Source organism: Neovison vison, chromosome 1, assembly GCF_020171115.1.
Source record: "Neovison vison isolate M4711 chromosome 1, ASM_NN_V1, whole genome shotgun sequence".
Classification (NCBI taxonomy): Eukaryota; Metazoa; Chordata; class Mammalia; order Carnivora; family Mustelidae; genus Neogale; species Neogale vison.
The window spans coordinates 71,588,019-71,605,947 of NC_058091.1; the positions used below are offsets into that span (position 1 = coordinate 71,588,019).

General features: G+C 36.2%; 1 protein-coding gene across 2 annotated transcripts in view; it reads right to left on the reverse strand.

Moving 5' to 3' along the window:
- Nucleotides 1–17,929, reverse strand: part of LAMA2 (laminin subunit alpha 2) — a 491,254-nt gene that overhangs the window by 189,779 nt on the left and 283,546 nt on the right. For both annotated transcript variants that reach the window (XM_044249160.1, XM_044249149.1), the window contains exons 29-30: nt 8,827–8,951; nt 2,236–2,322 (exon numbers count right to left, since the gene is read on the reverse strand). In XM_044249160.1, the coding sequence (XP_044105095.1) occupies nt 2,236–2,322; nt 8,827–8,951 (212 nt within the window). The remainder of the gene's footprint in view (nt 1–2,235; nt 2,323–8,826; nt 8,952–17,929) is intronic.

Genomic DNA, 17,929 nt, shown 5'->3' on the forward strand with positions numbered 1-17,929 from the left:
TGAGTACAAACTACTTTGTAATAGTAATGTATTAATGTAAAATCAATGTACTAACAAGAAGGAAGTTCTTATTAAAGTGTCAAGTTTAGTGCTTCCTATCATCACACTGATTGTAAACGTTTGCCTGTAACAACCATTGTTAGCTTATAGTGCCATACAGAATCAGGCAATGGGCCAAATTCTGTGGGTCACTTTGCCTACCACTACTCTAGATCATAAACATTGCTTTGAAGTCTTCTTTTTTAAAAATTATAAATAAATAAAATTATATATTGACACCTGGGCTATCCTAGACTCATGCATTTTAAAGATCAAAATGACCAAATAATTCATCCCACTAATTTTGAACAAAAAGAAGCTAAGTGGCAATAAACTATTAGATTTTCTATTTAACTCTACTGGTCTTTCTATCATATCATCCTCAAGATGGAGATTCCATCTTGAAGTGGGTTAATGTTATGGAAATAATTTATGTAACATTAATTTGAGATATTAGAAAGAAAATCCAACTGGATGAACCCAATATGAAATCAATTCATTGACTCTTCCACTCATTCATACATCCATTCACCTAAATATATATCACTGTGGGTTATGTTACTGGAAACCTGGTAATAACAAGATTCTAGCAGGACCATATGCTCTGGGTTGCCCAGAATGGTCCCAAATTACCTGTTGTCCTAGTTTAATTATTAAAACACTTCCTATCTCTCCTTAGAATATCCCGGTTTGGACAATAAATTATATATACGGTCAGCTAACTCTAATCAACACCCACAGCTTTTGTTCCAGAGACAAGCATGGGAGGAAGTTGAGAGACAGTAAGTAGGAGGCTGAAGCCAAAAATTACAAACATTAGGCAGATAATCCCAAACTACCTTCAGTGGAAATTTGCACAGATAATTGTGAAAATTAATATATCTTGTGCTGGTAAGAAAAGGCAATGCAGGGGTGCCTGGGTGGCTCAGTGGGTTAAGCCACTGCCTTCGGCTCAGGTAATGATCCCAGGGTCCTGGGATCGAGTCCCGCACCAGGCTTTCTGCTCAGCAGGGAGTCTGCTTCCTCCTCTCTCTCTCTCTGCCTGCCTCTCTGCCTACTTGTGATCTCTCTCTGTCAAATAAATAAATAAATTTAAAAAAAAGAAAAGAAAAGAAAAGGCAATGTAAAAAAAAAAAAGTTATCCGTAACTAAGCTTTTACACATTTGTGGTTTTAGTTGTTATTTTATTTTCAATGTAAGATTATAAATGCTCGACCATTTAAATAAGTCTACTTAAATTATTTCTTAATATTTGCAGGTGAAAGAATTCTATTCTAAGCAGACTGAGATTGATTAAATGCTCGAAGAGTTAATTACAAAAGTAACAACGATAAAACATGGGGAGGGGTTTCCTACATTACAGGGACACTCAAAACATGTAAGCAATTTTAGACCTGAGCTGATGAGCTTAGGCAGGTCATAAGGTGATTCAAATGATTTAAGAAGCTCTCAGAAGTGGAACAAATTCATTTGGAAAGTTACAATAAAAATTTAACCAAGACCTTTGGTTTAATTAGCTGAATAAAAGCAATTTTTCAGGAAAATATAATTTGATCATTTATATGTTGGAGATGATGAAAGTAAAGCTGTAACAACATTTGAGAACTGCAAAAATAATTCAGGACATTCATATTTGATAATATATGCCCTGTTCATCTATAAGCTATATGAACTGTCAACTCCTATTGATTAAACATTAATGGATATGAAAAAAATACATTTTCTATAATCACTTTGGCTTAAGACAGTAACTGTCATTTCACTGTACCCTTCCAGTCTTTTCTATATACCTGTATTCATAGATAGTGGGAACATAGATATTTACATGCTTACATAGATAAATGTAGTATACTACTGAACATTTTTTTTCATAAATTACTTCAGATAACAGCCTTGGTGTCCAGGGATGCTTTTAGTCATCATCCTTCTGGTATTTACAAGGGCATGAAATGAATATTAGCCTAACCATGTATACCAAAGCACATTTTTATATATATACATACATGTGTATATATATATATATATGGTGGAAATAAATGACTATCTTCGGAGAATGTTTCTACAGATATAAAAATAAAAAATAAGTGTGGAAAGCATATGAACTATTAGAGAAAATGAAAATAAATTATGAAAATAATGACTACATTTCTACTGTGATCCTTTATTAGATGATCTCTAGGTTTCATGACTGCATACCGTTCACAGTACTGGCCTTCGTATCCCCGTGGGCAAGCGGTGCAACGGTAATCATCGAGGCCTTGCATGACACAAGAAGGGCTAAAACTGAGTTGGAAAGAAAAAAAAAACATGGTAAAAAAATCTTTTAACCTATTAATTTTATGTATTTAAGTAATTTTGTCCATTATCCAGATGATTGGAACTTATTTGGGGGTAGTTATAAATGGCATATTTATACTTATGTATACATTTCTAGTCAAGAGTAGGATATCACAACAAAATATTACCAATAATAGTTGACAAATAAATATGGTTGTTTCTTAATGAATTTGCAATGCCTCATACTATGTAAACATTTTGAAATATTAATCATTATATGGCAACCATAAAAATATTAAACATCCGGCAAGTGTCCTGTTTTTCATGAATTGAAAGAAAAATAGGAGTAGCATTCACACACATTTGTCTCATAGCAGAATAAGTATTACTATTTTTCAATTAAAAAAACTGGTCCTAGAAGCTATATAATTTATTTCTGAAAACTCAGCCCAAATTGCCACTAGCCCTTCAACACATGAACTGTGAGTAAATATTTCACATAAAGTAAGAGTGCTTTTTCTAATTTACATATGAATTTAAAATTAAATTTATTTTAAACACAAAGGAATGTGATTTTGTGTGAGGAATGATGGGAAAGCTCTCTACATGAAAATGAATAAGATTTTCTGACAATTTTATGATCTTTTCTACTAAGTAGGTCTTATATAACTTGCCCTGTTCTCACTCTGGAACTGATAGACCACAGCCAGCCAGGCTTTGCCAGGTTTTCTGATCATCTTTCTCTACAAAAGAAACAATTAGCAAGACTTGAAAACTAACCTGTACTAACATGTAATTTTAGGTTGTTACAAACTTCTTTCAAATGTAAGTACAGAATTCCCACTAGATAAAACTGTATGATGCATCAGAAACTTGGAAGGAAGAAAAAGAACACATTTGTTGCAAGATGGTAGCACTGCGACACTGGGAACACTCTTTTTCTTTGTGTTGGTCTGCTAAAGAAGTTGATGTTGAAAAAGATATGTTGTGTATAGACCAGGACCACAGCTCCTATCAGTCAGGGGCCATGATGACCCTATTTTAACTGTCTTCTAGTGCATGGAATCAATAGTACATGAATGAGTCATAAACTCTAACCTTTGTGAGGTACGTGAACAAATTGATCTACTACTCACAAACTCATTATCCAACAAATTTATTTTTTTGCCTTTGCAAAATAGATCCACAAATACATAATTGATACATTCTGGCAAGCTTTTAGCTCTCTCAGTTAAAGCTTGATGCTGAGAGAATCTGTACACACACATACATACGTGCGCATACACACACTCATATATCACATTTTGAACTCACATATGTATATATGTATGTATATATATAGGCACTTGGAAACAAGTTTTAGACATTTCAAGTGAAACTCTAGAGAGCCAACCTAATTAAATTATAATCCTTTATAGTAATATATCTGTCTCAATTACTATGCAAGAATGTTATAATTCTCCTTGAAGAGTAGATATAAACTTTTCTGAATTATGATATTATGGTATATTGAATCCTTTCCTTAAATCACATGTAAGGACTTATGAAGGAGGGTACAGGGATCACAAGTTACTTTAAGTTAGAGTTGATTCTTTCGGCTCACAACTCCCTCATCTACCCTCCATTCCCATATTATCTGCAGGGCCACTCAGAAATCCTGTGTTTTTCTGTTGGCGGCCGTCTTAGACATTTCCTTATGTCTGCTAACTCCAAATTTGCCTCAAGAGAGTTTCTGAGATTTAGAGTCTGCTAGTCTGTGTTGTTCCTGTGGATACTATAGAGATGAAATGGCTTCCTGGATCCCACCTTCTTCTTGTCTTTATCCCAGTTCACTGGTTGTTCTTTTTCAGTCTCCTTTGCTGAATATACATCATGCCCTTGACCTTTTTATGTGCCCTACACTTCAGTCTTCAGATTTCTCCTAACCTGTCCTGCCCTCTCTCCCCTCAATGATCTCATTCAGGCTTAAAACTTTTGCATCTACCCTAACAGATCTAAAACTGAGTTTCCCCCCTCTAAAACAATCCCACTGACCTTTCCATAATTTTCCCTGTCTCAACCATGATCATTCTGTACTTCCATTTGTTTGGCCATAAGCCACAGCTGTCTCCTTTCTCTCACATTCCCCATCCACTCTACCTGAAACTGCTGCTCCTGTTGCCATCGCTAACATCATTGCATATCCCTGTTCCAAGGCACCCCTTGCTATTGGAAGACTGTTAGCAGTTAGGACATTTCATTAGCCACTGGAGATTCCCTGAAACATACCTTGGTCATGCTTCTCCCGACACCATTCCTTCTGCACCAGCTGCCCTGGATCCATGTTGTCTGCCAAGCATGGGCCAGTCTCCAGGACAGTGTACTCACATGCTTTTTCCTCTGGTGGACTAATCTTTGTCCAGGCAGTCATGTGGCTCTCTCCATTACTCCCTTCGTCTCTGCATAAGCATTTGTTTACAAAGCTCTTCATGAGGCCCCTGGCTAACAGGGCACCCCAGCCACTCTCAGTTCACTGAAGCTGCTTTATTTTCCGTGAAGGCACTTGCACTGCTTGATATTATGCACCTCCTGTGTTTTGCTCAACTTTATCGGAGTGTAACTGGCAAGCAAAATTATAACTAAAGTATGCATGGGATGATTTGATATACATAGATGTACAAATTAATTAATGCATCTGTCACCCCTGCATACCTGCCTTTTTTGGGGGGTGAGGACACAGGTTCTATTTGCTTAGCAAGTTTCAATATAATATGTTTCAATATAATAAATATTATCAACTACCGTATTATATACTAGATCTTTAGAACTCATTCATGTTGGGGTGTTTGGGTGGCTCAGTGGGTTAAGCCTCTGCCTTTGGCTCAGGTCATGGTCTCAGGTCCTGGGATTGAGCCCTGCATCCAGGTCATGGTCTCAGGGTCCTGGGATAGAGCCCCGCATCTGGCTCTCTGCTCAGCAGGGAGCCTGCTTCCCCCCTCTTGCTGCCTGCCTCTCTGCCTACTTGTGATCTCTCTTTCTCTCTGTCAAATAAATAAATAAAATATTAAAAAAAAAAAACCTCATTCATCTTATAACTGAAAATTTATATCCTTTTACCAGCCTTTCCCAATTTCCCCCACTCCCCACACCCTGGTAACCACCATCCACAGTCAGTTTCTATGAGACCATATTTTAAAAAAAAATTCCCAATGTAAATGAAACCACACAGTTTCTTGTCTTTCTCTGTCTGGCAAAAGATGGCTGGCGTGTTTGGGAAAGAACAGGGTACTCCGACGTGACATTATAGAAGGGAAGAGAGGGCATTGAAGGGGAAAAGCGGTCAGACTCCAGAGGGCTTACAGTTTCTTCTACTCTGTTGAAAAGTATCTAACTTTTCCTTGAGTAGGTGGCAGAAAACCCTGAGCCACACTGCACTGTCATGGTAGTTGACAGTTTGTCATGGTAAGAAATACTGAAAAATGAATGTGGGGAAGGGAGTTAATCATCACTAACCATGACTTACTCCTTACTTTTCATTCAGATCCAAGCCACTGAAGAGGGGATCTCAGCTTCCTCCATAGTCAGAATTTATTTTTGTATCTTGGGAAGAAGGGCCTCTCTTCTTTGCCCTGGCTTGTTTCTTTGCTTTGTATTTTAACTCTTCCCTTCTGAGCACACACAGGTCTTTGCTTTGTTAAATGATGTGCCAAGCTTTAGGTGGTCATATGAGTGGTCATGAAATCACTCTAGTAGGTTTGGAATAAAATTTCTTCTAATAATGTGGGAGAATGAAATTGAATAAAAGTTACAGGATATATACATATTTATAAACATATTTTATATTATATACACAGAAGTTTTGCATGTACCAACTTAGGATATTAAAAAATGATTTCTTACAATGGTTGCAGTTAAGAAAGTTTGAAAACCATTGAACTAGCCACTTGGATTTGGTATTTTGATTCTTAGAGGGTCCTTTCCATAAAAATGTACTTAAATTATACAAATCACAGAAAACAAAAATGAAAACACACCTTTCTATTAATCCTGCTAACCGATCAAGGTAGCACTCTTTCTTTTTCCTTCCTGAAAACCCTGAAAGCTATAAACTGCCATCCTTGTAACATAACGTCTGTTTTCCTGGATTGACTGTCAAAACTCTTCTGTGACCCTCACAGGTCATGGCTCCCCTGTATACTCAGACTTCTCTGAGAGCAGTTGCTTTTCTCCCTGGGGGTATCCTTAGCCATGTGGTCTCCATTCCCTTGCCTCCCTGTGGCTCATCTTTCTTTTCTGGTTTCTCTAGTGTAGGGAATTCTGTCTTTCCTTCTTTCCACACGATCCCCTTGGGAGACATAACCCCAGGAAATCCTATTCAATTTTAATTCATTTATTAACATATCTCTTCCTTCATCTGCCCTTCCAATTCTATTTCCATTTTCTGCAGCTATTTGCATATTTCCATTTGGACAGATCTTTCATATCAATTTTAACCTATTTGGAACATAAATTGTCTATCCTCTGGAGCAGCTCTTTCCTGGTTTCCCTATTTCGGTTAATCGCACTACCATTTTTGAGGTCAACCTGGCTAACAACCTTTGGCTTCAATTCCTGCCTGGCCTGAACTCCTCATGTCTAATTAGTTAGCACTCCTGGAGAGCTGCATTCAATAGTGCTCTCACACCTGTCCCCTCTTCTCCCTTCCTGTTACCACCACCTACCTTTATATTCTCATTATCTTTTGCCTAAGTTTGTGCAATAGCTTATATTAATCGCACTCTTTGCTTTTTTTCTTTGCCTGTTTTAATTCATTTTACACAGCTCTCTCCTAATAGTCTTCCTAAAGTGTGGCTCTGGCCACATTAACCTTTTTGTTTGTTTGTTCTAACTAAAAACTTGCAGTGTTTCCTCATTACAGAGAGAATTAAATAGCAATTTCTTAGATGGGTATTCAAGGATTTCTATAACATGGCCTCCATTCTCCTGTTCATTTGATCTGCTCATTTTCATCTATTTGAACTCCATGCTCCAAACTCTTACTTATTAGTTCTTAAACATGAAGAACTGTGTTTTCTATTTTCTAAGCTTTTGTTCATGTAATTTCCTGCTATCTCCACTAGTAAAAACCGTTTAATCTACTGTTTATGATCTATTATAAATGCTACTACTTCATTCAATATGTTCCTGAAGATTCCAAAATTAAGTGTGGTATTTGTACCTTTGAAGTCCCTTTACATTTAGGTTGACTTCCCTTAAGACACATTTTATTGTGAGCCTTTTCAACAGATGTTATGCTTCATTGTTATCAAAGAAATTATCAGTTAATTACTGAATCTTTCTAATCCAATGACTCACATTTTAATAACAATATAATAAATAACATTCTTTTGTTTAAATCTAGTCATCAGAGGGAGTTTAGGGAAAGGAAAATAGAAATAATGTTATTTTTCATACACCTACCACTTGGTGCTTGCATGAACAAAAAGAACATGTATTTTATCCTCGTCTATATCCCACTTGCCTAAAAATTCACATTTGAAAAAAATACCTTTGATTCTCATAAGCAGAAAAAAAAAAGAGCTTTCAGAAGAAAGGGAGACAATTTACATGAAAATGTTTTCAGAATGTATATAAAGCCAATGATGAAGGGGAAAATTAAAAAACTGAGTCAGCAGGTGGGAATCATCTATCTCAATTGCTTTGTGGCTCTCATATACTCAAGAAAAGGAGTCCAGGATTCTAATTCTGAACAAACTGCCCTATATTCTTTTCAAAAGTAAATTCTTAGAGGAGAAAACTGCCCTACCAGGGAGAGATTGAAGTCTATAAATCACTTATACTTTCAAGTATAGACAGACTTTGCAACAAGGGTTTTCTTCAATAGATAAACCAGTGCAGAATGTGCAGACAGCACTGAAATAAGATATTCTGGTTTTTGTTTCCCCTTATGGCTGTGTTTCCATGGTACCAAGCTCAGACCATCTTAACAGAATGGGACTGTGATTCTGGGAAATATGGGCTTATTTTGGAGTGTAAAAATAAGTCACCCTCCTTTAGCTATTTTTTTCAATTATTTTCTTAATAATTCCTTACAAATTGTGAATTAAACCCACAAAGCAAGTGGAAGGAGTCACCAAAGTCACAAAATATGCACCTAAACAATCCTTCATAGTTGAGTTTGTGTCAGAACCATATGCAAATACAAGATACTTATAAAAGTGTGTAAAATTACAAACATGTGTACATATGTATCACTTATTGCATAAACATAAATTATGTCAATATTAGTATTTCCATTTTAATTAATATTAATTACTTGGGACAGTAGCTATTTTCATTATTTTCTAGTGGAAAATAAACCACAGAGCATTATGTGCTCACTTTTGTCATGTTTTTAAATTGTTTAAAAAAATGTTTATCTTAAACAGAGATTTCGTCTATATGGAAAAAAAATAGTTAAATCCTAGAAGCCCGTGTGCTACGCAGATGGTACTACTGATTGGGAAACTTGGTAATATTTCTTAATCTTACTTGTTGCTGGAAGAAATTAGAGGGCAAGCACATTGCTGACAGTCATTTGGCAATCCCCTGACAATTCCATAATATCCAAGAGCACATCGTTCACAGAAGTCACCAGCAGTGTGATGTTGACAATTCTGTAAAGGAAAAGAGAGAAGTTTGTTTTTATTTACTGAGAGTTAGAATGTAATTTGTCATACAGCTCTTCACCTATAGTATGTGTTCTCCTGTGAACATACACATATCATTGAAGGAGTTCTTGATATATATATACTTTAGAGAGAGAGGGAGAGGTGTGTGTGGGGCCGCGGGGTGTTGGGGGAGGGGCAGAAGGAGAGAGAGAATCTTAAGCATTCTCCATGCCCAGCACAGGCCCTGCTTCAGGCCTCGATCTCCCAACCCTGAGATCATGACCCTGGGATCATAACCTGAGCTGAAATCAAGAGTCAGACACTTAATCAACTGAGCCACTCAGGCGTTTCTTGGTATACATATTTTTAAAGAAGTTCTTTCATAAAAGAAAACAATATCAGGCTGTCATAGCTATACTGACAATAAGAATTTCCTTTCTTTCTTTTTTTTTTCCTGTATCAATCTCTGTGTAAATTTTTCTCTTACTGTAATCTGGGGAACATACTTCACACATTGTTTTAAAGATTTTACTTATTTATTTGATACAGAATAAGAAAGAGAGAACAGGACCAAGGAGAGGGTGAGAGGGAGAAGCAGACTCCCTGCTGAGCAGGGAGCCTGATGTGGAACTTGATCCTGGGACTCCAGGATTATGACCTGAGCCACAGGCAGTCGCTTAGCCAACTGAGGCACCCAGGTGTCCCTACTTCACACATTTCTATAATTTATTACATTATCTGGCCATTTATGTTTCTTCTAGAATGGTGCTAGATAAGTACTAAAAATCCTGGGACCTTGGAGAATGCCTGTCAATGGACTTTCTGAAACCAAACCAAGCATATATGTTTTAAGAGGCAACAAGAGGCAAAACAAAAACAAAACAGAACAAAGGTCACCCCAGTTACTATACTAATGTTACTACTAATGTTACTACTACTAATGTTATCCATCTAATTCTTGCCAGATTTTGATAACTTTTTATAAATAGAGGGGACCCAATCTGAAACCAGGCATCCCAGGTCAAAATTTTCTTTTTCATGTTTGCATAGCAAGAGGCACTTGGGCTATGTGCTTTAAGACATTTCCAAAAGAAAATGAGAATAGTTTCAGAAAACTGTGTAGTTTTGTAATTAAAGTTCCCATAAAGCAAAATTATACTTAACACATTGCAATAATTCATGCAATGAGGACTTAGGGAGAGCTATATGTCAGGCACGGAGAGGAATCAAGCAAGAGAAAAAGGTAAAATGACATCCAACTCTATACTAATTTACTTCTACTTTGGGAAAATTAGTTTAAAAAATGCCAAATAAGAAACAAGGCAGCAGGAATGCAATACTGATTGTTATGTAGAGGAAATGTGATACTTGACTTGGGGAGTTGAGAAAATGGAGGAAAAAGGAGGAATATGGATTGCGTTTTTGCTTGATTTTTATAACACAGGGTTTGGAGTGGTTTATAAAAATGACTTCTTATAAAGGATCTCAGAAGAAAAGTTGAGAAGCAAAAAAGTCAGTAATAAAATAGCTGTCTATGTTATGGAACTGATCTGAGCAACTCAGCTGGAGCTACAGAGACACCTGTAGGCTCCATAGTGAACTTTGCCCACATCCCCTATGCTGGGCTTTTGGCTTCATTCAAAAGAGAAGCACATATTTACTTTTCATGTGTGTTCTAATGGCCAGACAAAGTTTGGTACTGTATGTGTGGTCATCGTAACACACAGTAACTGAGGTCAGTTCATCCACACTGGAATTATAAATTTTTTTAAGACTTCTCTTGACTTTTTTTTCAGAGTTTCTGCTCTTGCATAGGGTGAAATCATGACATTACCATGATGAATTTTAGGCCATTGTTTTGGTTTTTACATTTGGGGGCTATATTTGAAAATGCATTACACCACTTACAGATGTCTTTTATAATAATGTAAAATGAATCCAGTTTCTTATATAATAGGATATTTACTTCAAATATGCTCCATCTCCACCTCTCAGCAGACGACAGTCCCCTATTTTCAGAGAAGAGGAAGCACTCATTCGAGTGTTCCCTCAGATTCCTGTGAAAGACTTGCCATCTGTCTTGCAGTACTTTCCATCCTTTTAACATTTATTTCTGTCCACAGGAAGTGGTGTTTGTCCTTTGTCTGAAGTGATTCTCTTCCTAAACTGGATTCCTTGCCTTTCTGCCTCCCCCTTTCACCAGCATCTGCATTTTTCCCTTCTTTGCTCATTTTTCCTATTAGCATTTGAGATTGGCCCAGACTTCTCTAGCTCAAAAATATCTCTGGGGCCTCAGATCTCTGGAAATTTCCATCCTATCTTTGATAAGCATTTAAAAAGCATTGTTTACATTCCTGATCTCTATTTCCTTATCTCCCTTCAGCACTCCCCACTTTAAAAAAGTCTTCTCATGTTACCCTGACTCCAGGCTCACTGATAAGGTCTTTGTTGATAAATCCAAATTTAATGATAATAGTAAGTCCTTATGATACATGAATTTTCTGCAGCAGCTAATATTTCTGGCTACTCTTTGAATTTTCTCTTCCTATGGTTTCTTTAATGGTATGGTCTGCTGATTTTTCTTCTAACTCTTCGGCTACTGTCTCTTATGCTCCTTCATGGACTCTTTCTTCCCTTCCTGTGTCGTAAGATTGGGTTCTTGATTCTACTTTGGCTCTCACTTCTTTTTTTTTTTTTTTCTTTTCTCACCTTTTCCCTACACACTCTACATTGGTGATCTCACCCATTACTATGACTTTGGTTATCACCTATTTGCCAAAATCTCTAAATTTTATATATTCAGGCCAGATGTCTCTAATGAGTTCTAGACTTACATTTCCAAATGCTTCCTGGATAGATCTTAACTTCATAACAAAAGCACCTTGAATTTGAAATATCAAAGATTAAGCTCATCTCTCTTTAAACCTGCTAATACTTCTGTATTGTCCATTTCATCTGGGGTCACTATCACTCGCTCAATTGCCCAAGCCAACTATTGAAAGGCCTCTCTCATCCCAGAGAGCCTATTTGATCAGTGTGTTCCATGATTCTATTACTCTCTGTTTGTTTACTTCCTTGTCCCTACTATTTTTTATCGGGCTAGTCTCATTTTTACCTGGCTTGCTGGAACAGAATTTAGCTAAAGATCCAGCTTCTAATTTTATTTTATTTTTTATTTTATTTATTTATTTATTTGACAGACAGAGATCACAAGGAGGCAGAGAGAGAGGCAGAGAGAGAGGAGGAAGCAGGATCCCACTGAGCAGAGAGCCCGACGTGGGGCTCGATCCCAGGACCCCGGGATCATGACCTGAGCCGAAGGCAGAGGCTTTAACCCACTGAGCCACCCAGGCGCCCCTAATTTTATTTTTTTTAATGCAATGATTTCCCCACACTGCAATCAGAATGATCATCCTATAGAGCTTTTCAAACCATGCCTTTCTCTTGCTGGAAAGTCTGCACTAGTTCTCCATTGCCCTCAGGATGAATTATACACTTTCCAGCATGGCAAGAAATACCTTTCTCATCTGCTTGCTTTCCCCTCCAGCCTTACCTTTAGCCACTGCCACCTTTGTATGCTGTGTGAAAGCCATAGAGGACCATTTGAAATTCTCATATTTCATGCTCTCTCTTTCCTCCGGGACTTCTTATATGCATAGCCATCCACTTACCTGATTAGCAGCTACTCAAGTCAGCTCACATTTTAAATGTTGTGTTCTCTGATAAACTTTCCCTGATGTCCCAAGTCTGGGCTAAATGCTCCTTCTAGCTCAACACTAGACTGAATCATGGTAGTCATTTGATGACTATTCTGCATGGCTGAATGTACAATATAGGAAGTATAGATCAAACTGGTCGGTCTCCTTAAGATGAAAAAGGCCAAATCTCAGTCTAATAACTTTATAGAAATATGATTAATAGAACAAGATAATCTGTTGTATTCTGAATTAGGATTGGTTTTATAAGTACCATGATCTTCTTTTGTTCGGCCATCCAAAAGAACCAGTATTTTAGCAATAAAATAGCCATTCCATATTTAAGAACAGCATGGCAAGAGATAATGGTTCTGAGATAAATTACCCATAAATTCCAGTCTAAATCATTCAGCAAGGTGTCAAATTGTGAGTTAGCTGGAGAGTGTTTTAAGAACATATGTTACAGTTAAGTGAATAACTATGTCCCCAAAGAATAGGCAGGATCTTATACAATTATCAGCATTTTGCATTTAAAGATTTTATTTATTTATTTGTCAGAGAGAGAGAGAGAGAGAATGCATAAGCAGGCAGAGGCAGAGAGAGAAGCAGGCTCCCTACTGAACAAGGAGCCCGATGTGGGACTTGATTCCAGGACGCTGGGATCATGACCTGAGCTGAAGGCAGTGGCTTAACTGGGTGAGCCACCCAGATGTCCCAGCATTTTGCATTTAAAAATAAACACACTGCATAATGAATTATTTTACATAACCTAACATAACATTAATAATTGACTCAAAACACTTAACGATAATGTTGATCATTACCAGAAATACAGAGATACAAAAATATGGTTTGCTGCTCTTATACCTACAACTCTATATAATTTCTTCACAGATTGAGTAAATATTTTAGCCTTCTCTGGACAGTCAATCTTTTACAGAGTTGCTGACATACTAAACTTGGTTAACAAAATCAAATGTTCTGTTTAGGTCCACAAACACAACACATAAATCATGATGCTATTTTTGAAACTTTTTGACAGAGACCTTTCATATGACTTTCCTGTCTACTTTGAAGCACAATATTCACCTTGTATAGAAATTAATCTCTAGGAAAATATTCTGTATTTTAGATGTCTGATAAGAAGTTTAATTATATTCTCAAGTGGTAGTATACTTTCTAGTACCTTTTCAATAATAGATTAGAATATATGATACTGGTAGGGGTTTTTTGCACATGGGAAAACTGGTGGTATATATTCCTCTACTAAATCAAAATAATATAACATTAATATTATATAGAACCTTAGATCTGAGGTGAGAAGTTGCTTAACTTAGCTCTCTTTCTTTAAAGGGATGCCTACCCACTTTTTCTTCAATATATTATTGAATGAATGGATACTTATAAGGCAGCCCTTTTCATCTTGTACAATTATAAGCTATGAAGTTTTTCTTCATGTTGAATGAAAACACATCTCATTCTTACTTTCAGTCAATGATCCAAGTTCTACCCTGGGAAGCTACGAAGATTAAGTCTAATTACCATTTCTCAAGGAAAGTCCTCAAATATCTATAAAATACAATTACTTCCTAAATCTCTTCAAGTTAAACATTTAATAATCTTGATCACTCAGAATTTCTCTTAAAACAGATATTAAAGTCTCTACCTGTGATTTGAAAATACAGTGACTGTACTCCCTTCCCTGATCTGGATCTTGTATACATGACTCCCCAGTCAAGTAAAAACTCCTGTTTCACAGGAATTGTTACTACACATCATTTCCTCTGCTCTTTCCCTAAACACTAGAATATAAGCTCTTAGAGGGCAAGTCCTCTGCATTCTTCATCTCAGTATCTTTTTGTCAGCTACTGCAATACCTGCACATTGGAAATATTTATTAAGTGCCACAAGAATGAATGAACAAGAAGAATGAAATGAGCCTATGTAAGTTCAGAATCTTTTATATTAATTGTTAATTGTGGTTCAGATGTCTACCTGTCAGGCTCTTTCAGCTTCTTTTTTTTAAAGATTTTATTTATTTATTTGACAGAGAGAGATCACAAGTAGGCAGAGAGGCAGGCAGAGAGAGAGAGAGAAGGAAGCAGGCTCCCTGCTGAGCAGAGAGCCCGATGTGGAACTCGATCCCAGGACCCTGAGATCATGACCTGAGCTGAAGGCAGCGGCTTAACCCACTGAGCCACCCAGGAACCCCTCTTTTAGCTTCTTGACCACCATCTAATACATTAGGTAACACTTCCAGCTTTCTTTGATATATCTCATACAAATCACTGATCACGATTTTGAACAGGGCTGGCTGAAACACAAAGCCTATGTCTCATCATTGGAGATGTGAATCTACAACCCAGCACACATTCTTGGGTGCAGAGAACCTTCTACAGTCATCAAATTTGTTAACAAGTTACTATCTGGCCCATCTCTTCAAACTTGATTGTGAAAATATCAAGAAACATTCTATCAAATGCCTATTTAAACAAACCAGAGTTTGGATCATAGATCTGATCTTTACTGGCTTATGACTTGAGCAAATTATTTAATTTCTGTCAGCATTAGTTTATCAACTATAAAAGAGGGAACAATTCTATTTATATAAGTTTCCTATAAGAATAAATGAGAAAAAAAAATCTATCTACAGGGATCAGCTTTGGGCCTGGCACATAGGTAAATAGGGTAGAACATTTGGGGGCTATTATTATTTTTGCTGAATTTGAGATATGATATATCACACTTTCTGATGAATTTAATATCATAATGGGATTCAGGAAGGATCTCAGATATTTTACATACAGTAACCCTAGCAATAAGTCTCATATGTTTATTTTGAGTGAACCTATACTGATTTCTAATGAGCACTTATTTTTTCTACACTTGACAGATATTAAGTAAGCAATCTTTAAGTTTTACTGGAGATCATAATCAGTGCTTGCAAAAAAAAAACAATGCTTGCTACATTTTACTTTCCTTTATAAACCTGGAGTGGCATTTCATCCTATGGTAAATTTCATATTTCATGATTTTTGCAAATATTTTCCATGCTGCAGATTTTATCAGTACTCTAAGATAGAATTCACCTAAGCCTTCAAAATCAAATCATTTAATCAGATAACAGTGTATTTATGCTCTCTCACACTCTGTAGATAGCATTTTATAGTGGATTTGAAACCTGATTCTAATACATTTTAGCTAAGGCTCTTGTAGGTTACTTAAATTTTCTAAGCATTAATTTTCAAAGTTGTAATACAATGCTAACAATCCCTATTTTAGTCAGATTTTTAGATAAATTCAGTAAGGTAGGGTTTATAAAGTACCTTAAAAATAGTAGATTTTAGTTATGAGTCTGTTTACCAAATATAGGGCTAACTACTTAATCACAGAGGCTGGTGGTTTCAGACAACAGAGCTGATCAACAAGGATTGTTTTTTCCTTTTCATTTAAAAAAAAGAAATGATAGAATGAAAATAATATTTTCACAAATTATTTGGTCTGCAAATAGTTATCTGAGCTTGAGGAGAATTCAACATTCCCTTTAAAATTTTTTCAAAAATAATACTAACCACAGGGTTTATATATACAGAGAGTTGTAGATATAGATATAGACAGATACAGATGTGTGTGTTATATTAACTTGGAAATGCTATCTTTCTATCTACCTATCTGTATATCTCTCCATCCATCTATCTATCATCTATCTACCTATCTACCTTCCTACTACCTGAGATTATCTACTAGGTGTATGTGTGTATCCTGAATGGCAGTTGTTTCCTCACCTCCGCTTCCCCCTGGCTTGGGGTTCAATACCACATAGGTTTTGCTCTTCCACTTTCCTTAAACGTTTCCTTAAGGAAAATTTTCCTTACGGGACAATAGTACTGGGCTATTAGTAGTAACATATTTATGTGTAGGAGATATTAATGCCTAGAGTGAAGCAACAGTTCTCTGATAAGTATTATTAGGAATTATGAAGAGAATAGTTACTAAGTAATGTGGATTTTATTTAAAAGGTGAAATACTTAGACTGTAAAGTTTTCTATAGTGTTATTCTTCTCTACTCCATATTTTTGAAGAAAGATATGAGAAAAAAAGTGGGGAATTCTAGCATAGCACTGATAGTGATTTTTACATGTTTTGATTAATTATCACCCGATTGATTCTGGACTATAAATGGTGGATAACAGGTAGGATAATTACTATCTTCATCATCGTCATCACTATCACTTCTCTGGAGCTTGCCATGCACTAAGTAGTGTTCCGTACCCTTTATACAATATTTCATCGAATCCTTACAAAAACTCTGAGTAGCTACGATAATTATCTCCATTTTATAAATGAAGAAACTAAGACCCCACTGATGTGACATAACTGACTGGTCTCCCACAGTCCGTAAAAGATGAAGTGAGGATTGGAACCAAAGGAGTCTGACCACACAGTCATGCTTATGATCACTTGACCCAAAGTTGAGGGCATTGCTCTGTGTAATGGTGTTCATATTAAACTGGGATCCATACTACACATAGCAAAGAAATCACTACGCTTCAGTTTCCCTCAGTTATAGCATCAGAGTAATAATAGCTATTTCCTATATGTCTCCTGGGGCTATTACAAAGATGAACAAAGTTGCCTAAATTCAAAAGTTACATGCTCCCTGAAGGAAAATATAAGAATTCAGAGCATAGCAACTTATACTATCTGTCCATGTCTGATGTGCACATGTATTTATTTTTTACTTCATCTGGGGATATCTCAAAAAAATAAATCTATAGCACAAAAATAGCTATAATAACCAATTGTTCTAAAGAGGACAGTATAAACAATTTTTATCCTAAAAAATGAAGTTAAACGGTATCCTTTATGAATGTTTTAAAATTAATCATATGGGAGTGCCTGGGTGGCTCAGTCAGCTAAGGGTCCAACTCTTGATTTTGGCTCCAGTCATGATCTCAGGGTGTTGAGATCGAGTGTTGTGTCAGGCTTTACACTCAGCATGGAGTCTGTTTGATATTCTTTCTTTCCCTCTACCTCACTCACACTTTCTCTTTTTCTCTTCAAAATAAATAAATCTTAAAACGACAACAAAAATCGTATGAATTAAACATAACCTGTTAATACCAGTGAAGATTACATAAGAAGGAAGAACAATGCATTTAATTCTCACTTAAGATATATAAATTAATCCCTTTTCTTGAAATTATTTATTGAATTTTACAAGCCAACAGATTAGAGAGAGACTATTACACTGAGCATATAGTAATTGTTTCAAGAATTCAAGGATAG